Genomic DNA, 25,814 nt, shown 5'->3' with positions numbered 1-25,814 from the left:
GATGTTAAAGCTCGGCTCGGCTCGGAGGGCACGAGAGACTCGCGCAGTTGCGCCATGTGCCGCTCGGCGTTCACTTAGAGCAGAAAGATGGGCGACCGAACCGAGCGATGCGCCGCAACGCGCAGGCGGAGGACCACCATCACCTCCGCGGAGAGCGCGAGGCAGCAAAACGGCGGCAAAGCGGCGACGGCGCGCGCGCACTGCAGCGCGAGCGACGGGCTCAAAGACCGACTCAGGTAAACACACACACACACACAGCCGAGGGGGTCACGATGTCAGGAGGTGGGCTGCATGCAGCACGGCATATGTGTGCGTACTATTTGCGTAGCATTTATTCAGGAGATCCAAGGCATCAGTTGTATATCATTAGCTGTTATTCTCTGAGTACAGAAGGCAATGTGGGACATCAGGGGTCTTATTTGATGATGTAGGACCTGTATATAGCTAATTGGGCTAATTGGGATGGGCTTGTATTTCAGGGTAAACAAACTCTATGCAGTGGAATGCAAACGTTACGACACCTGGCCAAAGGTCACGCTTTGTTGATGTTGTATGTAAAGGTGCAGGGGCATGTTCCCTGTAAAATGCACTTGCTTTCTCTTAGAAACCCAACCCCAAAGCTGTGATGGGGACCGGTTTGGACTGGCGTGGTTGTTAGGAGTCCTACTTTCACAGGAAAAGGTTTAGTTTTATGTTTCCTCATGCCCCTGTATCTCATTTCCCTTAGAAACACCACCTGAAGAACCTAGTGTATAATGTACAGATGCCTTTAAACAGTCAGTTATTTCAGGGCCACGCTGGGTCCAGAGCCTACCTGGAATCTCTAGGCGCAAGGCAGGTAACACACCCTGGACTGTGCGCCAGTCCATTACAGGGCAGTCTGAGGTCAATTTCACACACTCACGTCTGTGTAGCGTCAAGTGTTTTGACAGTGGGAGGAAACTGGAGCACCTGGAGGAAACTGACACAGACACAGGGAGAACACACTACGCTCCTCATAGACGGTGACCCAAGGCCAGGTTAGACCCCAGGGCCCCAGGAACCCTGGAGCTGTGTGGCTGTGACACCTGTTGCACCTGTAGTGCTGCCCCCTTTGAACAGGGTTTATTCAAATCAAATACAAAATTGTTTAAATGATGCAAAGCAAAATATAATTATAGATTAATAAAACCACAATGTAGCAAGTTAGTGTCGCAGTCACACAGCTCCAGGGACCTGGAGGTTGTGGGTTCGATTGAGTCTGTCTGTGAGGAGTGTGGTGTGTTCTCTCTGTGTCTGTGTGGTTTCCTCCGGGTGACTGTCTGTGAGGAGTGTGGTGTGTTCTCTCTGTGTCTGTGTGGTTTCTTCAGGGTGACTGTCTGTGAGGAGTGTGGTGTGTTCTCTCTGTGTCTGTGTGGTTTCCTCAGGGTGACTGTCTGTGAGGAGTGTGGTGTGTTCTCTCTGTGTCTGTGTGGTTTCCTCAGGGTGGCTGTCTGTGAGGAGTGTGGTGTGTTCTCCCTGTGTCTGTGTGGTTTCCTCCGGGTGACTGCCTGTGAGGAGTGTGGTGTGTTCTCTCTGTGTCTGTGTGGTTTCCTCCGGGTGACTGTCTGTGAGGAGTGTGGTGTGTTCTCCCTGTGTCTGTGTGGTTTCCTCCGGGTGACTGTCTGTGAGGAGTGTGGTGTGTTCTCCCTGTGTCTGTGTGGTTTCCTCCGGGTGACTGTCTGTGAGGAGTGTGGTGTGTTCTCCCTGTGTCTGTGTGGTTTCCTCCGGGTGACTGTCTGTGAGGAGTGTGGTGTGTTCTCCCTGTGTCTGTGTGGTTTCCTCCGGGTGACTGTCTGTGAGGAGTGTGGTGTGTTCTCCCTGTGTCTGTGTGGTTTCCTCCGGGTGACTGTCTGTGAGGAGTGTGGTGTGTTCTCCCTGTGTCTGTGTGGTTTCCTCCGGGTGACTGTTTGTGAGGAGTGTGGTGTGTTCTCCCTGTGTCTGTGTGGTTTCCTCCGGGTGACTGTCTGTGAGGAGTGTGGTGTGTTCTCTCTGTGTCTGTGTGCTTTCCTCAGGGTGACTGTCTGTGAGGAGTGTGGTGTGTTCTCCCTGTGTCTGTGTGGTTTCCTCAGGGTGACTGTCTGTGAGGAGTGTGGTGTGTTCTCCCTGGGTCTGTGTGGTTTCCTCCGGGTGACTGTCTGTGAGGAGTGTGGTGTGTTCTCTCTGTGTCTGTGTGCTTTCCTCAGGGTGACTGTCTGTGAGGAGTGTGGTGTGTTCTCCCTGTGTCTGTGTGGTTTCCTCAGGGTGACTGTCTGTGAGGAGTGTGGTGTGTTCTCCCTGTGTCTGTGTGCTTTCCTCAGGGTGACTGTCTGTGAGGAGTGTGGTGTGTTCTCCCTGTGTCTGTGTGGTTTCCTCAGGGTGACTGTCTGTGAGGAGTGTGGTGTGTTCTCCCTGTGTCTGTGTGGTTTCCTCAGGGTGACTGTCTGTGAGGAGTGTGGTGTGTTCTCCCTGTGTCTGTGTGGTTTCCTCAGGGTGACTGTCTGTGAGGAGTGTGGTGTGTTCTCCCTGTGTCTGTGTGGTTTCCTCAGGGTGACTGTCTGTGAGGAGTGTGGTGTGTTCTCCCTGTGTCTGTGTGGTTTCCTCAGGGTGACTGTCTGTGAGGAGTGTGGTGTGTTCTCTCTGTGTCTGTGTGGGTTTCCTCCGGGTGCTCCAGTAGGTGGATTGGTGACTCAAAAGTGTCCATAGGTGTGAGAGTGTGTGTTGCCCTGTGAAGGACAGGCACCCCTTCCAGGGTGTATTCCCGCCTTGTGCCCAGTGATTCCGGGTAGACTCCGGACCCACCACGACCCTGAACTGGATAAACGGTTAAAGACAATGAGTGAATGTATTTTGGAAAAGAGTGAACTGCTTTCAATGTCAAGACATGTTTATATACTTTGTTTAATATTCCAACAATTTTAATAACACCAGAGTTAATACAGCTCCATATCGACACATTTCATTCATTCATTCATTATCTGTAACCGTTTATCCAGTTCAGGGTCGCAGGGGGTCCAGAGCCTACCTGGAATATCAACACATTTCTACACTATTAAAGTGTGATCTCAACTCTGACCAATTGTTGGCATATCACCACTTGAGATCTAATGAAAATGTTCTGGACTTGAGCAACATTAGAGTTCTAGAGTTTTCCCAATACAAAATGCTCTCAGTTTTCCAATCGGTATTTCATAAGATCCCCATCCACAGATTTCTAACTGCACTGAGGATGTTTCGACACATGGAGGGCTGCCGGATTAAAGGATGCCTTTAAGATACTTGGTGGTCTTTGGTGAATAGTGTCTGTATTCAGGGTCAGTGTTATGGACACGGGCGGGTGCAAACGTACACATCAAATGAGTTACTCATCCGTGTCCTCATTTGCATAAGAATGGTAAAAGTGAATGCAAATCAAGAGGACAACCATTGGCTCAGGAGCTGTTGGTGAAATAAATGACAAATTAAATATGTCTGTGTCTCTTTTCTCTTCAGCTGCCATCGGCTCCAAGAGTCCCTCCTCAGCTCAGAGAGCGGCTACAGCAACTACAGGGGAATTCTCAACTGGTGTGTCGTCATGCTGGTAAGTGCCCCGTGCCTGAGAACGTTCTCGCGTTCTCATGTTCTTAACCATGACATGAAGCAAAGTACGTAAAACGTCCTTATCTGTATTAAAGCCATGGTAATGCATAGACTCTCGTGGCTTCTTGCTTTTATAAAATGACAAAAAAAATATAATAGAATAAAATACAACAAGGTTTAAATAACAAATGAATATGTTGCGAAGTTTATTGTAAAATTGTTTACAATAAAGATTTCTTCCGCCACGCAATATAGTCCCTTTGCGGTAAGCATGGTCAGTGGTAGATTCTGGGTCCTTTGTTGTCTCCTGAGTTAGACGGAAGAGTTTAGACATGAAGGAACCTGTTACCTAATAGTGTTTGAAACACACTTTGAGTGAGAAGTACATCACACATTCGGAGGCTGGTACATTAACGTTCGCTAGCCTTTAATTACAACGTTTAGAGCTATATGAGCAAATCATCTGTGATCACTCCAGCAATTTTTGCTCTGGAATAATATAAAATTAGAATAAACCTAATGTATATAAATATATAAAAACATTAAATGTATATGAAAATACTACTAATAATATATAGTACATTTTAGTGATCGACTGATATGGGTTTTTGATTGCCGATGTCGATCTTTAGACAGCAGCAGTGGCCGATGGCCGTTATATAAAGCCGATATTCCCATTCCTCGGGCACTGAATAAACAAGAGACATTATCATGATTTATTTTTACAGAAAACCCTTCAAATTTGTAAAAGAAGCCATTTACAGTCCTGAAATACATATGAAGTGAAGTCCCATTACGTTTTTTTTTTAAAACTTGTGTCTCCAGGGGTCTATTTTCATCAGGTAAAATTTGGAGTTGATGGTGTCTCTTTAGACCCCAAGCTCTCCTTAAGGAAAATGGTTACTTTTACTGTAAAAATACAGTGTACATATCTTGTACCTAATGTCAACATCTTAGTGTTTTTCTTTACTTTCTATGAGAAACTCGTCTCCTGTCCCTCACCAAGTGGCCATTTACCCCTCACCAAACATTAAAAACCCTGTGTTTTATTCTGATGTACTGAGTTTATTTCTGATGTTTACACTTGTTTCTCACTGAGTACAGTGTTCCTTTAAATGACTGACATGTTAAAATGCGAGAGCTGTACTCTGATTGGCTGTAGAGCGAAGCAACCTCCCCCACACCCCCTGCTGCATTTAAATGCCCTCAGTGGGGGAAATGTAACTAGTAAAAGGCATCTAAGCTTTGAAACATTGTGCTCAGTGATGTCTGCCTGTAAGATGGCAAAATGGACGCAAGGGTTGCTCTAACGGCCAGAATGAGCTGCCCACAGCATTGCTTGTGTGCATTGTGTAAATATCAGCCTCTTGCGCTAATATATCGGCCGATGACGATTTTATAAAAAATGCCAAAAATCGGCCAATTAATCGGCTGGCTGATATATCAGTCGATCACTAGCAAATTTATTAAAATATGTAATAACATACAAATGTATGATTTGAGACAGGCTTGTATGTACGTATTTTCCGACTTACACCGAAAATCGGTTTTACGACGCAATGTAGGAACTAATGTTGGGGCTAAGTAAGGGCTAATATTGTTTAATTTTTTTTTTTTAAAGAAAAACAGTCATTTTTATACAACGCAACTGTTAAAATACAATGAAGAAAGAGCAGGAGAATATTTGAAGGATCCCCATCAGGCCGCGAACTAACAATACAAATGATTGAGAGAATACTGCTACAGTACATAGCATTTATGGCATTTCAGACACTATTCAGGCACCGCTGAGTATATTACACAGGTTTGAATGTGTCTCAGTCAGTGCGATGTCTGTTTTGTAAATTGCGTTGTATTTGGTGCCTTTCTTCCACTGTAAATAACGCAGAGTTACATTCGTGAGTTGTTGCATAATTTACAGTGGAAATGCCTGTTGTGAATAAGGCCCTGACAGGTAACTGAAACTAACCAGATGCTGCTCTGGACTCTTTTGGCTCATCTGGTGTCTCCCTGGTGTTTGACTCTGTGCTGAGGATTGTACTCTGTTTGTGTTAGAACCCTTTTTTAAGGTGATTGTGAAATATTTTTTGTTTAGAAAGGGACTTATTTACTTACCGTTAACTATAATTTGCATAACTGTACAAATTCAATAGAGGGTCATATATATATTGGGAATAATTTCACAGTTATGATGATATACTGTGCTCAGCTTCAGCTCAGAACGGAGACCCGATCACAGCGATGATGTTATTTACGTCATTCGTCATAATGCATTCCTTCTCACGTTCTGTTGCTTAAACGTACATTTCTTGTCATAGTTCTCGTCCGTCTATGTGCCGCTGACCCAGTGTGAGAAGCGTAATATCGCGATCGTTGCAGAAGCCTGGCAGTAAAGTGACAATAAACAGCATCATTGTAGGTCAAATGTTGATTGTGTCAGGCTTTATGGCACAGGGCAGTGTTTCTCAACCCTGCCCCAACAGTATTGCAATTCACATTCTTTGTGCATTCTGCTCTACTATTCAGTGCAATGTTAACCGCACTAGTATCTGACTTCACTAATGGTTTTGTGGCTATTTTCTATCAAATCCTCACCGGAATGTTCTGACGTCCAATGTAAAGTCTTCCCAGAGAATTAGAGATTGTTTCTGTAGTAAATAAACACACCTGACTCCTCTGGGGTTGAATGAGGCAGTTTGTTTGTTGGAGGCAGTGCAATGATACCCTCGCCTGGACCTGGCAATGGCTCTAAACTTCTTCAGGGTAATAGTGGTTATTTTTGTCTGTGCTGTTCAGCTCTCACTTTGTGTGTATTTAAAGCCAGGTGGAGGGATGCCAATATTCATCAAACACACACACACACACACTGTTGTGCTACTTTCAGAAAACTTTCTAACCCTGGTTCTCAAGCATTAACCCACACTGTGCTTTTCCTGCCCTGACCTACCAGTCTAAAAAATCTTATTAAAGCAACATTAGGTAGTATTTTTACCCTGAAATTACAACTTCAGATATCATTGTGATGCTTCACTGAACTGTAATAGGGAGAACACAGCCTCTGTCGTTGCTACTCCGGGCCCTGCACTGCAGAACCTGCACTTTGAAAACTAATGAGGAGGTTAGGCTTCACCCTCAAAGGTTGTCTCTGATTGCAGGGTACTAGCTGCCTGTCTGGGGGACTTCCTGATGATTAGTGATTGTAAAGAAGATTGGGATTAAGCATATAAATATACATGGCAAAAGATAAAGGGGATGTCCAACCACATTTTAAAATCTGTGGGCAAAAAAGTTACGGAGAATGAAATAAATAAAAGGTGGTCTCTGACTTTCACACAGTGGATCTGAGCGGTGGAACCTAAGCATGACCCCTGGTACAAAGGTACAAGAACTGAGCCAGGGATGGGTTTATAACACAGTATATAGCTTTATAATAGAAAATAGTGGTGAGGAGATAAACATCTGTGACCTGTCCCATCTCTAGATCACAGTGCTGATTAACCCTTTCAAACAAGTTGTAATCAACACTCTTAAAATAAAAGGATTCCAATAGAGTCCTTTGACCAGCCAGTTTCAACATTTATGAGGTATAAAGCACTCACCATGATGCTAGCTAACGTGGACTGCTGATGGTTAGCAGGGTTGGGCAGTTAGTGTGCTCCTCCAAGTGTGCTGAGCTGTTTATTGACCTTACAGGTTGTTGTTGACAGTTGGAAAAGGTTGACTGGGGGATACGCAGATATCAGGTGGAATTGGCAGTGATTAAAAATATATAATGTACTTTTTAAGTGCTTGAACTTTCTCTAGGTTTATTGGGTGTCTGTCATGACCCTTAAATGAAATGCAGGAGTGGTGCAACTGCACAAGAGCATGAACTCCATTGTGAAAGCTGTGGCTTGGATGACATTAAAGTGACTTTCTTATTTTACAGATGGGCAATGCTTGATAAATAGCTAGCTTTTTTTTTCATTCTCTCTCTCTTTCTCTCTCTCTCTCTCTTTCTCTCTCTCTCTCACACACACACACACATGCCAACACAGCAGTGTGTGTAGATCATATTTTGTCAGCAACAACCCTCTGTAGAATGACATTTCCTGTTTCACCCAGACTGACATAAAGGAAGTTAGATGCCATTTCTCCTGAGTCTGTATTTTCAATTCTCTCACAGCCAAGGAGCTGATGTACGACAAGTTTTCTCCCTTTTCCAGGGGTTTTCAGGGGTGTTTCTTAAACAAAAACAGCTGCTTTTCATATGGTGTGGACATTTCCTGACCAATAGGCATGCTTTAAATAAACATGTTACATTGACATAAGTTAAAGGGTTAATAATAAGTTAAAGGGATAGTTCTTGGGAAATCCTAATGGACATGATATTCTGCTGACCCCAGAGGTGGTTGACTGGCCAAAAATGAGTCAGAATGTTGCGTCATTAGTTTAGAACAAAAGCTGCAGTGCTAATGTTGCTAACAAACACTGGTTGTCAATAGTCACCCAAATAGCTCAATTTGTTTCTATGAAAATACATTAGCAAAATTTGCTCATAACACACCCAGGTCTGACAGACTAGCTTACGTGTTTTAGGACACAATAATAATCACTCTGAGCTTTCAAACTGAACGGGTTTTATACACATTACAGCTCATCTGTTGCTGTTTAAAAACTCCAGCAGCACTGCTGTGTCTGATCCACTCATAACCAGCACAACGCACCAACACGCCACCACCACATCAGTGTAACTGTAGCGCTGATAATGATCCAGCACCCAGATCATACCTGGAGAACGGGGTGAAAGGGGACTAACTAACAGAGACAAACTCCAACAGCACCCCCTTATAACCTCCTCAGCCTTTCCCCCACTCTCTCACCCAGTGACTTCTGACTGACTTCACAGGCTGTCCACTGAGAATCCAGAAACTGTCACAACATGCCGTCTGTGTCACTGTGAGCATGGCGTGTGCAGCACTCGAATAGGCTTTACACTATCATTCAACAATTCATTTATAAATGTGTTGTTTTTGTGATGTCACACAATCAATACATTTACATTCTTCTACCTATTCAGCCTACATTGGTTTAGCCCCGCCCACTATAAGGAAGGATTCAGTTTGGTCGGCTTTATGGACAAGACAACCAATCAGAACGTGGATCATTTACATATGTCTTAAAGGTACATCAACAAACGCAACACACAAGTCGACACACACATGGTCTGGGACTACAACCAGATTGGATTTGATGACTTATGAATGATTCCAAGCTTATTTAGCCCTGGGCTCTTTAAGGAGAATCTCTTTAAGTTCTCGTCCCTCTCTGAGTCCTGAGGCATCTCTTGGAGCTCTGAACTCTAATCAAAACTTAAACGTTTTCAAAGGGGAACTTTAATGGATGCTTGAAAGTGCCACATGGCTAAAAAAACCCCAGCCGTTTCGCCTTGAAGTGCGCAGAGGAGAAAAGTGGAGCGGCGGCACAGAGAGAAGCACAGTTTCAGAGCCAATATTAATCCACTCTTTGAAACAAGATCACACTGATTTACTCTCCGGGATTCTCACAAAGTCCCAGCATGCTTTGTGCCTCTGTGATGAATAATTATGGACGTTAAGTGGGAAACTGCTGGTATTTGGAGATTCTGGGGGAAAATGGAGCTGGTGGAGAGGGGGCGGTCCTCGGAGGGATTATCACATGGGATAAAAAAGAAGCTGAGCCAATGAGGTTGTGGGGTTTGATTCCTGTTGATTTTTAATTTTTTATGAAGCATTAATTGAAACTGAAACTTTTTACCCTTGGATGTAGGGACGTTCCGATCCGATCTAAAAATCGGTAGCTGGGCAGATGAAGGCTTTTTAACTGGTCTGTATTGGTTTTATTTATACGCAAACCATAGCCCAATCCTTTGTTTTATGTCAGCAATTAAATCGTAAACAGAGAGAGCGGTTTGCAGCGTTTAAAATGTTTACACTGTGATTATATAAGTGATTTTCTCAGTGTTCTAGATTCACTACTGAAGTGTGTTGCAGTCACACAGCTCCAGGGGCCTGGAGGTTATGGGTTCAATTCCCGCTCCGGGTGACTGTCTGTGAGGAGTTGGTTTGTTCTCCCTGTGTCTGTGAAGGTTTCCTCCAGGTGCTCTGGTTTCCTCCCACAGTCCAAAAACACACGTTGGTAGGTGGATTGGCGACTCAAATGTGTCCGTAGGTGTGAGTGTGTGAGTGAATGTGTGAGTGTGTGTGTTGCCCTGTGAAGGACTGGCGCCCCCTCCAGGGTGTATTCCAGCCTTGCACCCAATGATTCCAGGTAGACTGTGGACCCACCGCGACCCTGAACTGGATAAGGGTTACAGATAATGGATGGATGGATGGATGGAATGATTTTAATAGCTATAATGTATTTGAAGTGTGCATTGTGCAACAGAATCATCTAGAAAAATACAAGTACTGGATCGACATACAATACTGGAAAATACACAATATTAAATGACTCGGACTGAGATTTGGGACCTAATCAGAAATACGTAGATGCTACATCCTTAATCTAATGGAGAATTAAGTCATTTCTGTCACCAAAATGTACATTTTTTACAACACTTGTGAGATGAAGAATCAAATATTGTTGTGGTCACTAAATTTTCCAGTTTATGCTTCCTAGAGCGGGTCCCTCACATGAAGACAGCCTTGATTAAGAGGCCTCCAGGACACTAGGTGTCAGTGTAATGACTGTTTCATAACGTGAAGAGGAATCACTAGAGGAAAGTTTGTTTTAAGGAACTGAAAATTTAGGTGGCTTCTTTATTTTAAAGGTGTTTTATTAATATTACTATGGTATTACCTTAAATCTCTGATAGTAGGAGCCTTTTATTATTGCACTGCTTTTGAGCTTCAAAAGATGGTAAATATCCAGCTGTTTGTTGGTGGTTTGACATGAGAATAGACCCTCATGTGAATGTATAAGGTGTGAGTTTAAAGGAGGCCTGAGGTTTTTGGGTAATCACTATGACTTGTGTGTGTGTGCTGAGGTATTGAGGTCAGGCTGGAGATTGGCAGTGTGCCCAACACACAGTACCCACATACCCTGCAGCCACAGCCGTGTTAAAGACATCACACACCTTCCCTTTTTATTACACTGTTTCCTGCTCTCTACACTTGGTGTTATTCTGCTGATAACGGAAGCTTTATGTTTATTTCTCCCCATTCACTGCATATTAAACAGATAGTGCTGTGATGGAGGCTTATACCAAGAGGTTAAATGTGGCTGGAGGCCCACTGGTACCGCTAGTTTAGTTAAGTATTGAAATCAATAGATGTTTTAGTCTCATTTTTAAATTCAAATTTTATTACATTACTTCCTAAAAAAAACCCTCTCTGAAATCTTTTAACCTGTCAATTAAAAGAGCAATGATTTGTCTTCACTTTATGACACCTAGTGGCCTGGATATATCAGTGATTCTATATTTAAACCTGTTTTAAACATAGCCAAGGTACATTTAAACAGATCATTGAACTTAATGAGGGTAGATGTAGTAATTATATAACTGTATTGGTCCAAAACGCAATAGAAGAGTACACTTATATTGTTTAAATCCTTTGCACATGGCTGACCCCTAACAATTAAAATCACTTTGATCAGTCTTAAAATCTAACCCCTTGAAGTATCCACCAGTTACCCAGTAAACAAGGAATGTCCCTGGATGTTCAAAAAAAAAAAGTAGTCTGTCTGTCAAGGACATATTTTAAACGTCAATGGACGTCCAAAATTTATCTTAATAAGTTAGTTAAGTGGTGACCAATCGATAACGTCAGTGGACGTCCAAAATGCGTTTTATACAAGTCATTTATTTCGGGACCAATTAATAACGTCAATGGACGTCCAAAATACGTCTAATAGTCGTCTTTTCAACGTCTGTGTTTGGACGTCTTTTCAACTTTCATTCTCAACCTTAAGAGAACGTTGATTAGACGGTAGTCGTTACGTTATTTCAACGTTGAATCAACGGCTAAATGTTTACTGGGTAGCACCAAAACTATTGACACAGCCCTGTAGAGTTCTGAGTCGATCTAACTATGCTTGCAGTTGGTTTCATCTGTGATTTACTGATGTGCGTTGTGCCTCATTCAAAAAACAGATCAAGGGGAAACAATCCTAATAACTTCAGCATGATTATGTGGATGAATGACATCACAAAAAAAAAAACTATTAAAAATGAGTTGGGTTTCTATATGCAGCCTGTATGTGTTAATTGTGTGAATTGTGAAAATAGTATTTGTTGCAAAACTATTGTTTTAATGAAAGTAATGGTTTTAGCGGAGTACACTCCTTTACAGCTGCTATATCGGGTGGAGGATGGATTAGTTGATAACGCAGCCAGGTGCTTTGTATTATGAAGACTTTGATCCCTGAGTAGTTCCACCCTGTGATAATGAAGATCTCTACAACTCCACTGTGATAAACTGTGATAATCACAAATGAAAATAATCATTAACTACAGCAGTCTGTAAACTAACAGTAGTTTGTTTTTCTCTCTTTCAGGTTTTGTCCAATGCACGTCTTTTTCTGGAGAATCTTATAAAGTAAGTGTGGGGAAGATCACCTAAATTTACCATAATATTGCTATATGTTGCAATACTGCGTTTTACATCTAGTTAAAATATTCAAAGATTAAGTCACATAACTGAAGTTACACAGTCAAATAGTAACCTCAGCCATTACAACATACAATGAAAACCCAGTTAAGCAACTTCCCACTACAGTGGCCTTGGGTTTTATAGCTGCAGATTGTGACTGTTTAGGTAATGCCATACAAAACAGCATCTTGTCAAAAAGCGATAGGTCTTTATCGAATTTCCAGTTCAAACAGCCGTTTTATACATTCTTAAGGTGGTTCTTCAAGGGTTCTTCATTAAAAACAAGGGTTCTATATAGAACCACAACCACTCCGAGAATAATTTGCATGTTTAAAGGATTCTGTTCATTTTGAAAGCATTCTTCATTCATTCATTATCTGTAACCGCTTATCCAATTCAGGGTCGCGCTAGGTCCAGAGCCTACCTGGAATCATTGGGCGCAAGGCGGGAATACACCCTGGAGGGGGCGCCAGTCCTTCACAGGGCAACACTCACACTCAAACATTCACTCACACAATCACACCTACGGACACTTTGGAGTCACCAATCCACCTACCAAGTGTGTTTTTGGACCGTGGGAGGAAACCGGAGCACCCGGAGGAAACCCACGCGGACACGGGGAGAACACACCACACTCCTCACATACAGTCACCAGGAGCGGGAATCGAACCCACAACCTCCAGGTCCCTGGAGCTGTGTGACTGCGACACTACCTGCTGCTCCACCGTGCCGCAGCATTCTTCAGATTGATGGAAATCATATCTGTTTCTCTATAGAACCATTTAAAAAAAATAGTTCTCTGTGGTACAAAATAGGTTCTGCTTTTGACACAATGTTAAGCTACATATTTTAAAAAATATTCAGTATTGGACCATTCCCAATACATTTTCCATTAATCTGAAGAAGGCCTTGGGGAAGGATGTGGCACTGTCAAGAGGCCCGTACTGAGAAAAGGAAATAGACACAAAAGAAAAACATTTGCAAGTCAAACAAACAAACAAAGAAGACGTCAGTGTTCTCTGAGCAATTGATGGAACCCTTTGCCCCAACCACAGCCCTACCCCTCCAACTTGCCTTGGGGTAAGGGGTCTCAATTTAGTTTGACTAGAGGGGTAGGGCTATATGGCCCACTTCAAACAGGGTTTTATTAATGCCTTGTGAATCACAGGCAGGACAAGGTGCAACAATCAAAGAAACACACTAATGTCAGTTTTTTATTCTTAAAAAAATAAAATAAAATAGGATAATCAGTGTATTGTCTTAGTTTAATGTAGTTTTAATGTATTATGTCCCTTTACTTCATAACAAACATAACTTAATTTCCAGTTCCACCTTAAATTATGAAGCAATTACATTCTGGTACATGACCTATTGCAACATTTAAGTTGGAACTGATAATTTCAAGTAAATTGCTGGCAAATAGAAGCTGAATTCAGCTTTATATCACAGAGAGTTAGGAGCGAGGTGATGATATACGATTGATGAACACTTCTAAAGGTGTATGACTCCATAAATGTAACTAAAGTCCAGCAACTCCTCTGATATCACTGCAGACTGGCAGAGCTGCTGATGACATATCAGGCCCTTGAAGGTTTGTCTCATTTCATAGGGTAAGATTTTAAACACTGCATGATGTAACTCAGTTCCAAGGGGCGAGGTGTAAAAATAAGAAATGTGATTGGGCCCGAGTCTCCTGAATACAGTGGAAGCAGTAAAGAAAGTTTGGGGCGAGGCATTCAGCTTTGAGTAAGAATAGACTGTAGAAGTAAAAGTCTCTAACATTAGTTTGTTATTATGTTTTGAACTCTACAGATATGGGATATTGGTGGACCCCATCCAGGTCGTGTCTCTGTTCTTAAAGGACCCGTACAGCTGGCCAGCTCCATGCCTTGTTATCGGTAATCCTACAGGACAGTTTAAAAATAAAAACAGGATTGTTCATGCACCAAAACCTGCTTTAAACCATCCACTTTGAAACCTGCGTTCATGTTTGGATCCTCTGTATGGCTGTTCTCTCTGTTTTGGCTTCTGGATTTGATGCACTTATACATTTCAGAACCAATCCTATTCATTCTGCTTCCTCCTGTAACATGTGATGTGTGTATTTGTTGTTGCAGTGTCCAACGTGTTTATAATGGCAGCTCTGTACACTGAGAGGAGGCTTGCTGTGGTGAGTTTTACACAGAAATCACTTAAGACCATAAAAATGTGTGTAGAAATGTGTCTTTTAAGAGGACGCATCAAGCCTTTTGATGTCTTTTCGCTGGCGGTCACTCTTTCCAGGGCACTATCTCAGAGGGCACAGGCACATTCCTTCATTGCGTTAATCTTGGGGCAGTTCTGTGTTTTCCTTCAGCCACCGTCCTCACCGTAGGCTCCATGACTCCAGGTAAGATCACCAATCCCAGCAACTACAACTGACATTTATACCGCTGCTATTACATGCTAGACTTCAGAGGTTTCTCTTTGGAAATATCAATTTTTTTTATTATTGAAGGACACTTTGTATATATTTGTTCTTTGTAGTCGGCGGGATCTATGCTCTGGGGGTCTACACCATCGTATTCCTGAAGCTCTTCTCCTACAAGGATGTTAACAAATGGTGCAGGGAGATGAGGCAGGCCAAAGCACGCACCATGTCTCGCTCCAACTCCTGTGAGTACAAATTAACCCCCTCAATACAGACACCAGAACATACTCTGGACATCAGAAATTCAGCAGATATTTTAAGTTTGTCCAAAAACAACAAAAACATAAAACAGATACGCGCTAAACATATATGGCATATTTCTGTTTAAAATTAATTGTTCATCAAAGCATTTTCCGTGGTATCAGGAAGTTTCCTGTTATCAGCAGTTTTGCTATAACAAAAAGTTGCGTAATCAGAAATGAGGCGTGTGATAGTGTTAATAAGGGGCTGGAAACGTAAAGCCTATAAAAATATTCTGTGCTTTTTTTATTATTATTATTATAAGCCATATATGGACCTGTATATTTATACGTATTTACAGTGCATTTTGCTCAAAATCACAGAACAGTCAGTTAGCATCATCTTAGCAAATGTATTATATTTTTTGTAGGTCCACATTAATACGGAATAAAATTCAACATATATTTACACCAATTGATTTTATTTATTTTTGTAAGGTCATGTGGGCTGCCTCTGCTCTTTTGCTGAGAATAAAGAACCTGCATTTTTCCTCTGAAAACATTTGGTGACCCGCAGTCTTTAAAACAAGGGAAATTAAGTGTGACTAAATGATGGCTTTGTTTACTTTTATTTACTCTGCAAGGCCTTCTGTGTTTGCACATTTAAACACTCGTTCCAGAGTAAACTGAATGAACAAACAAACAAACAAACACACACACACACACACACAGTGGTGCTGGAGATAATCTTGAGTTCCTAGGCTTTAGAACACTGCCATCTGCTGGAGAGATGACTCATTTCACCGTTTGGTTATTTTAATATCGTATACAGGAAATCATATATCAAGTACATCATATAATTATTTCATTTACATGTATACACTTCATGTATATACACAATATTCCTGAATTATGGATAGACAGTAGTCAAAAGTATTTAGACATTTCTGCCATATTTCAATCTGCTGTTGGAGCTTTGTTGTTTTGTTTTTTTGTTCTTTCTAAATGCAAAAGCCCTTTCTTCCTGTTTCTCTGAAGGCCCCTCTGTTCACCGAGCCAATGGCAGTGCAGTACACAGTCATGTGACCTACCCTGGCAATCTCACCCACAGAGGTAATACAACAGAAAACATTTGTTTACAAGCTGAAATAGTACATTTTAATTTACACATTTTGTAAAACTTATGGTCAACGTTTGCATAACTTTTGTGTTATTTATGTTATAGTTTTACTCTTATTATTGTCTGTTATTCTACAATGGTTCCTAGATGTGGAATATCATTAAAAATATCTTGTGTCTCAATTTTGATTTTACTTTTTAAAAAAATACAGTATTTTAAAATGTTGTTGTACTTAGGGCTTCCAGTGAATTCCTCTCTTTGTCTTTAGATATGTACTATTTCATGTTCGCCCCAACACTGTGCTACGAGCTGAACTTCCCCCGGTCTCCACGGATACGCAAACGCTTCCTGCTCAGGAGACTTTTTGAAATGGTGCCACTTTTAAGAATTTTTAAAAAAATGATCACAATTACATTACATTTTAAGTTTGAATCATTTCTCATGTTATTTATTTCTAATTTAAATTTAAATAAATAATTTTCAGATTTACAGACTGTATATATCTGTATGGTATATGTGTTAAAAAATTATGATTTTAAAATGGTCCATATTTATTACAGCTATTTTTGATGCAGTTGCAAGTTGGATTGATACAGCAGGTGAGTCTGGGCCCTGTAACTATTTATTATTTTCGTTGGTGGTCAGTTTGTGTTCTGTTACTAACAGTACGTCTGTTTTCTAGTGGATGGTCCCCACTGTCCAGAACTCCATGAAGCCGTTTCAGGTAAAGCCCCGTTATGTTTATCTTCCTATGATTTTTCCTATGACAACTTACTATATTTCAGTGTTGTATTCATGCACTATTCAGACTCATATTCACACGTAGCCCAGCTGTGGATGTGAGGGTTGATAAGTAACTCCACACAGTCTGGAGTTTTATAAGCCTGTCTACATTCAAAAGTGATAAATTTAGCAAAGCCATAGGCATCCAAAAAAAAAAAAAAACTGGCCTCACTCACTCACTAGCGCAAAGCTAGCCAATACAGGCATCTCTTCACTGACGTAGTTAGTGTTCTCCTCCACTAACTATGCCCAAGGGCGTTGTATCCATGGGATGTTAACAGCCCCACTCAGATATTGAGGCTTGACTTAATTTGGGCCAAAACTGGGCAGAAATAATAAGAATATTATTATGGGTGTGATTTTATGGAGCAGGAGCTCTGTCTCTGCTCTGGAGTGTTTGGTTTAGCATTTAGAGTGAGGTAATGTGTCTCTTTTGACAGGACATGGACTTGTCCAGGATGGTGGAGCGCCTCCTAAAGCTCGCTGTGAGTACTGCAGTTACAGTTGTTTCTGTGATGTTTGGTGTTGGTAATGATTCTCTTTGTTATTATGGTGTTTAATACCTCATCTATACTTCTCATTGTTTTCTTCCTCTTTTTACCCACTTCTCACCTTCATCCTCACTTATCTCTTCTATGTTCCTCTACTCCTCCATGTCTCTTCCTCTCTTCTTCTTTCCATTGTCTCTTCCTCTCCTCCAGGTTCCCAATCATTTGATATGGCTCATCTTTTTCTACTGGTTTTTCCACTCCTCCATGAACTTTGTGGCTGAGCTGATGCAGTTTGGAGACCGAGAGTTTTACAGAGACTGGTGGTGAGTTCAGTGTCTCGTTGTCGGTCTGGACTTGAACTTTGTTGCTGTAAATAACACTAACCTCTTAAGAGTTAACTTTTAAAAATAAAGGTCCTTGAACTCTTGTGCATTTTGGCATGAACTTGGACATTCTTAAAACATTAGACACTCCAACATTTATGCAATTAGTTCCCTTCTCCATTTCCACCCACCTCCAACCCCTGCAGCTCTAAAGCCCCGCCCTTCAATTCGATTGTGATTGGTCCCTTAGGTTTGTGACGTATGAAACCCTGATTGTCTTTATCTGTGTTTTTGAGACTGTCTTTGGAACGCTGCTGTTTCAAAGCAGAAATGCTCAGCCATGATGTTGACTAATTCTCTCATGATATGTCCTCTAGTGCATAAACAAGGTTAAAGACTTGGATTTCACTAGAGGGGCCTTTAATAAAGTTTCTATCCATAGGAACTCAGAAACTGTCCCCTATTTTTGGGCAAACTGGAACATCCCTGTTCACAAATGGTGCCTGCGGTGAGTCTGAGTTTGCTCTCACTGTTGTACACGGTGGGCCATTTATGTGGATACACCTTAATAAAATGGGAATGGTTGGTGATATTAACTTCCTGTTTGTAGCACATTAGTATATGGGAGGGGGAAAACTTTTCAAGATGGGTGGTGACCATGACGGTGACCATGCTAGCCTGTGCTAGCATTTCTCCTGCAGTGTTGCTATCAGTGTTTGAAGAGTGGGAGAAGAGGGTTGCATTGACATTCCAACTCAATGGGCAGCGCTTTGAACACGTTTTATAAGTGGTCAGAAACTTGTAAATAACTCATGAAAGGTTATCAAAGTTATGTTAAAACCAAGCAGCAAATTCCCAATAAGTTTGATGTGTCACATGACCCTCTTCCCATTGAAAAAACAAAAGTTTGATCCAAAATGTCCGACTTCAAAATGGCCGCCATGGTCACTGCCCATCTTGAAAAGTTTCCCCCCTCCCATATACTAATGTGCCACAAACAGGAAGTTAATATCACCAACCATTCCCATTTTATTAAGGTGTATCCATATAAACGGCCCATCCTGTATATCAGTGCTACAATTATTATTTACGTTTGTATTGTATTTCTATTGCTTTACATTTAGTTATTGGCCTCTGGTTGTTAATTTCCCTCAGACATTTCTATAAACCGATGCTGAGAAGAGGAATGAACAAGCTGGCCGCTCAGACAGCAGTCTTCCTTGTCTCAGCTTTCTTCCATGAGGTCAGAAAAGACAGCCACGGTGTCAAAAAATCACTAGCACAGAATTTATTGACTGCACAAATGTAACTAATATCTGTATTTCATATGATAAAATAACTGTCCATTTCAGTTTAGCACAATGTGAACTGTGGGGAACACTGGCCACACGTGTTGTGATATGTTTTTTTAATCTCTTCTAGTACCTGGTGAGTGTTCCACTGAAGATGTTCCGGCTGTGGGCGTTTATGGGAATGATGGCCCAGGTAAGGCTCAATCCCTGGATATGAATGTCGTTGTTATTATTATTGTTAGCTGCATTATAGGTCTGTACCAAAACCAAATGAGCTGTCTACATAGAGAGCATTTTATGTTGTAGTGTGCATGCATCCAACACGTCCCAATTCTTAGACACCTCATTATAATGCTTCCTGAGATATCTTAATCTGGTCCAATTTTAAGGCAGCATTGAACCATTCCTCTGCTGCGAAGGCAATCCCATGATGCAACGCAAGCCAAACCCGTCTATTTCACTGTTCTCCCAGCTGTAGAGTAGTGGAAGGGTATTCTCTGAAGAGATGGAGCTCCATCCAATATCCTGAGGATCACTTGGAGTGGCTTTTATGATACAGATCATCCATCACTAGTGCCTGACCTCACGGACATTGTCATGCCATCAAATGTTCACAGAAATGCTCTGATTTCAAGTCTAAATCCTTCTCAGAACACTCCCAAAAACTCTATAAAAATAGCCTTTATTAAAAAAAAATAATTGTTACATATCAGTTATGTGTTATATTTAAGCTTTTGTTGTTGTTTCAGATTCCCCTTGCCTTGTTCGTGGGCCGGTTTTTGAGGGGTAACTATGGCAACGCAGCCGTTTGGATCTCTTTGATCATTGGTCAGCCCATCGCCGTTCTGATGTACGTCCACGACTACTATGTCCTTCATTATGGAGGTGTGTCAGAGGGCGGGACTAACTGAGCCTGCTGTAATAAGCAAAGAACTGGACGTTCAAGAGAAACCTATTTTTGAAGGGGAATTACAGAAGATTTTTAAGGAGTTTTTACCCTTTTAATAACAAAGCAACAATGGCGATTTTAGCCAGTCCCTTTCTAAAGCACTTTATGAGCTCGGAGAATGTGCAAACGTCCCCAGACACTGCCCAGCCAAAGCCGCTCAGCATCGCAATGCCTTGTTTTTACATTTTCCTACTTGAAACTCTCGCACTATGATCAATGCAAAGGTTTGTACATTTGTGCCAAAAATGTGATCCCATTTTGGTGTCGTCGTCGTTCTCTGAATGTTAAAAGTTCTTGAACATTTCATGCACTGTGTAAAATGGTTTAATTGCCAACTTTGTTTTTATAGTTTTGCTATTCACTGATACAAAGGCTTTTCCATTTTTTTTCTTTTGCACTTTACCAACAAATGCATGTAGTTTTAAAGACTTTAAAATGATTAATTTCACATCAGTTATTATTTCATGAAGTATATATAAATGACTGATAATTCAAGTGCATATCTGCGTACACACATTGCATAAGGTATGTTTTAACACAAAAATGCATTATTGTGACAGCTGATATTTTTTATTTATTATTATTATTATTACAATCCACTCTCTAATTGTGTGAAAGATTGGCCGTATCATATTAGTGGGAAAAATACATCATTATCAATTTTGAGAATAAAGGCATGATGAGAAAAGTGGCAATATTTCATAAACAAAGTTAATGCCATATTTCCTGAAACAGTGGCAGTATTAAATAATATTACTGAAGCGTAAACACTGTACACAAATATATCTTTGCCAAATCTAAACCTAAGTTTGGACACAAAGAGCGCTGCCTCCTGCAACTCGCAGCCAAAGTGTAGCTAATTTACTTGGATATAATTATTAAATGTATGACTTTATGTCTTTACTATTTAAATATTGCTACTTTTTTCTCGTAATATGACCATTTTATAACCCCCCCAAAAAATGTATATTAATTATTCCAAAAAATTTTAATAAAGTTTTAAAAAATAGAATATTTTTTGAAAACTTTGTCCTCAAAATGTTATGAATTTCTCAATGTATTCTCATCTAATCATGTTATTTTAATAATACTGTCAAAATGTTGACTTTATTCTCAAAATAATATTAATAATAATTATTATTATTATTATTAATCAATGCCCTTACAATGCTAATGAAACATGCTGTATCTTACTGTGCTGTATTTTCATGTGCCTGAAACACTAATCAGATGAGAATGTTTCTAAAACTCACTCAGGCTTCACATTCTGTGGTCAGCACTGTATTTTGATACTTGGCCACAGCCTGTATTTACAGAGCCTCCCTCATCTTGACACTTCTTTCACACAGTCCAGTTAGATTTGACTGAAGGAAATAAAATGGAGTACGTGTAACTTGTATTCATGGGAGACTCCTGCTCCATTGTCACATGCTGTTGCCATCTGACAGTAATTATATTTTCTCTTTTTGTATAAATATCAGATTCTAAACCGGGTCTATTTATGAAAAAGAAACTGCAGAATACACACACACTTCAAAACAACGTTGTGTGTGGTGTGTGTGTATAACATGACAAATGTATGTGGTCAGGAAAAAAAATAATTTACCAAATGTAAAGAAATATGACTTTTATAATGCAGTCGGACAAGATTCGTTTTTATATTTTTGTATTGACAAGAGCTCTTGAGGCATCTGTATACAATTTTCCCCCCAGTGTTTAATGTTAAGTCGTTTACAGACTTGAATATTAAAGCGTTTATGCAGATGAGGCTGGGAGAAAGTTTTGATAATGAAGATCCAGTACTACATTCCCTGCATTGTGGCAGCTGACATTCCACTTCAATAAAACCCTTAACTAACTGTGTCTCTCATGTCATGCCAGAAATTCATTCATTCATTCATTCATTGTCTGTAACCCTTATCCAGTTTAGGGTCGCGGTGGGTTCAGAGCCCACCCGGAATCACTGGGCGAAAGGCGGGAATACACCCTGGAGTGGGCGCCAGTCCTTCACAGGGCAACACACACACACACATTCACTCACACCTATGGACACTTTTGAGTCGCCAATCCACCTACCAACGTGTGTTATTAGACTGTGGGAGGAAACCGGAGCACCCGGAGGAAACCCACGCAGACACAGAGAGAACACAACACACTCCTCACAGACAGTCACCCGGAGGAAACCCACGCAGACACAGAGAGAACACAACACACTCCTCACAGACAGTCACCCGGAGCGGGAATTGAACCCACAACCTCCAGGCCCCTGGAGCTGTGTGATTGCAACACTACCTGCTGCGCCACCGTGCCGCCCCATGCCAGAAATTATACATAGTTTTTATTTTTTTAAACTATTCCACAAGGTTTAAATTATGTGTGAGATGTCTTTGGTTGTGTAAAAGCTACCGTTACCTGTTAGCTAGGTTCTCCTAGAAACATATATTAGATCCAGAGCCTGTCTTGACTTATTGGCTACATTTTTGAAAAGCGCCATTTTAATTTAGTTCTACATGATAAACTCATGCTGTGCATATAAAATGTTTATTTAATGGGGAACAAACACAGAAACTAATCACGTTTCCAAAATAACATTAAAAATACAAAGCAAAGAGGAGGTTATTAGAAATGTGGCTTGAGTGGAAAACCTGCAGATAGAACAAAAGTTAGGAATGAGGAAAGGTCTTCATAAGTGCCTCTTCACTGCTGTAAAAAGACAAAAACAGAAAGAGACATTAGTGAACATCAATGTACTGGTTTATTCCCACAAACCTTTTTTACATAATATAATGAGGAAATAGCATATTCACACATTGTAAACTTACCTTTGCTTTGTTTTGCACCGGCAAATAGAGTTTAAACTCTGCTGGGAGCTCGTCCTCTGAGTACAGTCTGTCAGAAAAGTACACCCTTCTTATACGACAGTTTGCGTGAATCTGAAAGGGACATGGCCACTCATTAGTTTCTTTTGATGATTCTGTAATATGGAGTTCAGCATCAAAAATTAAACATTATATACAAAGATAGGGTCCAGTTTTCCTCCAGACCCTGGAGGGGGCGCCAGTCCTTCAAAGGGCAACACACACTCACACATTCACTCACGCACTCACACTTACTGACACTTTTGAGTCGCCACGCAGACACATGGAGAACACACCACACTCCTCACAGACAGTCACCCGGAGGAAACCCACGCAGACACAGGGAGAACACACCACACTCCTAACAGGCAGTCACCCGGAGGAAACCCACGCAGACACAGGGAGAACACACCACACTCCTCACAGACAGTCACCCGGAGGAAACCCACGCAGACACAGGGAGAACACACCACACTCCTCACAGACAGTCACCCGGAGGAAACCCACGCAGACACAGGGAGAACACACCACACTCCTCACAGACAGTCACCCGGAGGAAACCCACGCAGACACAGGGAGAACACACCATACTCCTCACAGACAGTCACCCGGAGGAAACCCACATAGACACAGGGAGAACACACCACACTCCTCACAGACAGTCACCCAGAGCGGGAATCGAACCCTGCTGCGCCACCTTGCCGCCCTCAGCTGCTCTAGTGATCTACAATGTTTTACTGGTATTAGAGCAATCCTGCAAACTGACGTACCCTCAGAATCATCCCGCAATTCTATTTTATTATTGTACACTGAGAGAAAAATGCGATGATATTATTCCAAAATGTCTGCACTTGCATGACACCAAAAAGCTTTGTCTTTTACATAATGTCAGAAGAAAACAGGCTATTTATAACCTCTCAAAGCGGCTTTCTAGGCCGCAACCTACTCTGACCCACACAATTACCGCTAGGGTGTTATGTTCTATTTTCAGAGGTCAGTAACTGCTGTTAACTTGCTTATAAACAAGAAACTCACAATAGTTGGTAAATATTTAGCTGATGGAGTGTTTGAAATTGGTCTTCTAAGACTCAAACCCTGAGGAGAGTGGACAGAGCTAGGGACACAGTGTTTCTCTCTAGTTCTTTTAAATAACTGCTTAGGCTTACAGACTACAATCACTATAATTTACATTTCTATAATCTACAGGAGTCATTTCTTCTCAGCCTCCACTGCCCACCTGTACACGGAGCGTCTCGATGTAGTTGGTGCCATAAGCTCTTCTTGTGAAGTCGGACAGATTGAACTGGATCTGGTTCCAGCCGTCGTCCAGCCGCATGGGCATGGTGCAGATGAACGGCTTCACTCTGGTTGTGCTTTGGTAGTTACTTGCTCTAAATCTCCGCCTCACGTTCTTATCGTCCAGCAGCTGAGATATGCCAAAAAAAACAGCAGCGATTAAACGTGTGGCTCTTCATTACTCTGTCAAACAAAAGCGATAGCAAAAAGCACAGGCTCCATTCACATGCAGAGGGTCCTCCGTACCTGAACTTCAAATGTGAAATATTTCTTGAGATTCTTGATTATCATCACCAAGAAGGGAAGTTTGATGCCAAGAGTTTTCTTTGGATCTGCCGGACAGGTGATGTAGGTCGTGCTGTGGATGGGAATCAGAACACAGTTAACTTTAGCAGAGTCTTATTCACAGTAATGAGGGCTACTAACTACAGAAAAGAGTTGTTAAAATGCAGGCTTTTTAAAACTGTACAAATATCTGAGACCACTCTATTTATGTTCTAGTTTGTTTTAAATGAGGGCTCAGTAACTATTACCTGACATTAGTCCCTTCCACCTCAAGCACCAGAGACTGGATGTCGTTGTCTGTAATCCGCTTTATGTGTCCATTTCTCACCTGTAAGAACATTTCATGCGAGTTATGCTGAAGAAAGCTTCATTTCATCCAGTGAAAAATAAGTGTATAACTATTTTAATTTTAATGTGGTGTTGTTGATACAATAGAAGACGAATCATGAGTGAAATAAGTGGTCAGAGCCATTTCCTCTTTGAAACTACAGTGGTCCAAAGACAGTCTCAAAGGGGCAAATTCAGACAGCCAGTGTTTCTTAGGTCACAAATCTAAGGAACCAATCATATCAGCTTGCACGTCAGGGCTTTGGGGCTGCAGGGGAATAACAGAGAGATGCATGGGGATAGCTGTGCGGACTAATAGTATTTTCATAGATCTGTATGTACTGAATGGAGGCATAGATTTAGGCATATTTACATATACACACACACACACACACACACACACACACACACATTCCTGTAGTTTGGCCTGATCTGCAGTGTGAATGACAGATCAATCCATCAAAACAGGGAACATTTACATAACTTACATCAGTGTTAAAGGCACAGTAACCACAGAAGTCCGTTTAAGGCTAAAGAATAAAGGACCTAATTTACAAATACTTTAATTAAAACTGGTTAGAAGGTTTTTTTGAAGATTAAAAATCACAAGCGTCACTAATACAGGAAAAAACGTTGTGTATTAGACCTTTAACGTTAACTACACAACTGTCATTTGTGGCGTTGCTTACCTTTTTATCCCATATTTGAAGAGGTTTACTCCCAATACTGTACAGAATGGACAAGAATCCGCTTTGGAAAGTGTTTTTAAACATAACTTCTCGCCAAAATCTAACTGTTTTCAGAAACAGCGCATTAAACACGGCTTCTCTGTTTACAGCAGGTCGAGCCTGGCCCCTGGCGCCCAAAACCGCTCCGTGCAGCAGCAGCAGGTTCACTGCAGTTCCGCGACTGAAAAATAACCAGAAATGACGGTTTAAAGGTTAAAATAACGTCTTAAATGTCGTTTGAATACCCACAGCTTCAAACGGAGACTATGGTTTACCAGTGAAATCCGAATAGTGCTCAGTCCCCTTTTCTTTGACTTTATTTGTACTGTAAATGTAACGTTACTCGATGTTAAAGGCGGTAGGTTTTCTTACACACGCGACCGCAGTGTCTACGCGTAATTTAGATGATGTTTGTCAGTTACTTCTTGTCAAATCTTTTCTCCGAAAGCGGTGTATCTTCCTCGCCGCTGGCTTTTCACCATCTCCGTGTTGCTACGTTACCCGACGCGGTTCACTTTCCATGTC

General features: G+C 41.3%; 2 protein-coding genes across 4 annotated transcripts; one reads left to right on the top strand and one right to left on the bottom strand.

Annotated features, from left to right (window-relative positions):
* The first annotated feature begins 46 nt into the window (after positions 1-46).
* Positions 47-21,649, top strand: dgat1a (diacylglycerol O-acyltransferase 1a). Its single transcript, XM_066674771.1, has 17 exons — positions 47-236; positions 3,490-3,577; positions 12,094-12,134; positions 14,001-14,086; positions 14,306-14,358; positions 14,472-14,577; positions 14,715-14,843; positions 15,876-15,950; positions 16,226-16,329; positions 16,518-16,556; positions 16,640-16,681; positions 17,181-17,225; positions 17,442-17,554; positions 17,997-18,062; positions 18,710-18,797; positions 18,977-19,039; positions 19,596-21,649. Exons 1-17 carry the CDS (start codon positions 88-90, stop codon positions 19,755-19,757), a joined length of 1,449 nt encoding a protein of 482 aa, XP_066530868.1. The 5' UTR covers positions 47-87; the 3' UTR covers positions 19,758-21,649.
* Positions 21,497-25,814, bottom strand: cfap20 (cilia and flagella associated protein 20). Of its 3 annotated transcripts, none has more exons than XM_066674774.1 (7): positions 25,712-25,814; positions 25,251-25,470; positions 24,483-24,562; positions 24,196-24,307; positions 23,891-24,079; positions 22,618-22,728; positions 21,497-22,498 (listed from the first exon to the last, which is right to left on the bottom strand). In XM_066674774.1, the coding sequence occupies exons 2-7, from the start codon at positions 25,332-25,334 to the stop codon at positions 22,493-22,495; spliced, it is 582 nt and encodes a 193-aa protein (XP_066530871.1). In that variant the 5' UTR covers positions 25,335-25,470; positions 25,712-25,814; the 3' UTR covers positions 21,497-22,492. The 3 variants fall into 3 exon arrangements, with proteins under 3 accessions (XP_066530871.1, XP_066530869.1, XP_066530870.1); XM_066674772.1 differs by having other exon boundaries at positions 25,565-25,812; XM_066674773.1 differs by having other exon boundaries at positions 25,662-25,810.

Source organism: Hoplias malabaricus, chromosome 6 (genome assembly GCF_029633855.1).
Source record: "Hoplias malabaricus isolate fHopMal1 chromosome 6, fHopMal1.hap1, whole genome shotgun sequence".
Classification (NCBI taxonomy): Eukaryota; Metazoa; Chordata; class Actinopteri; order Characiformes; family Erythrinidae; genus Hoplias; species Hoplias malabaricus.
This window is presented reverse-complemented; position numbering and strand designations above follow the sequence as displayed.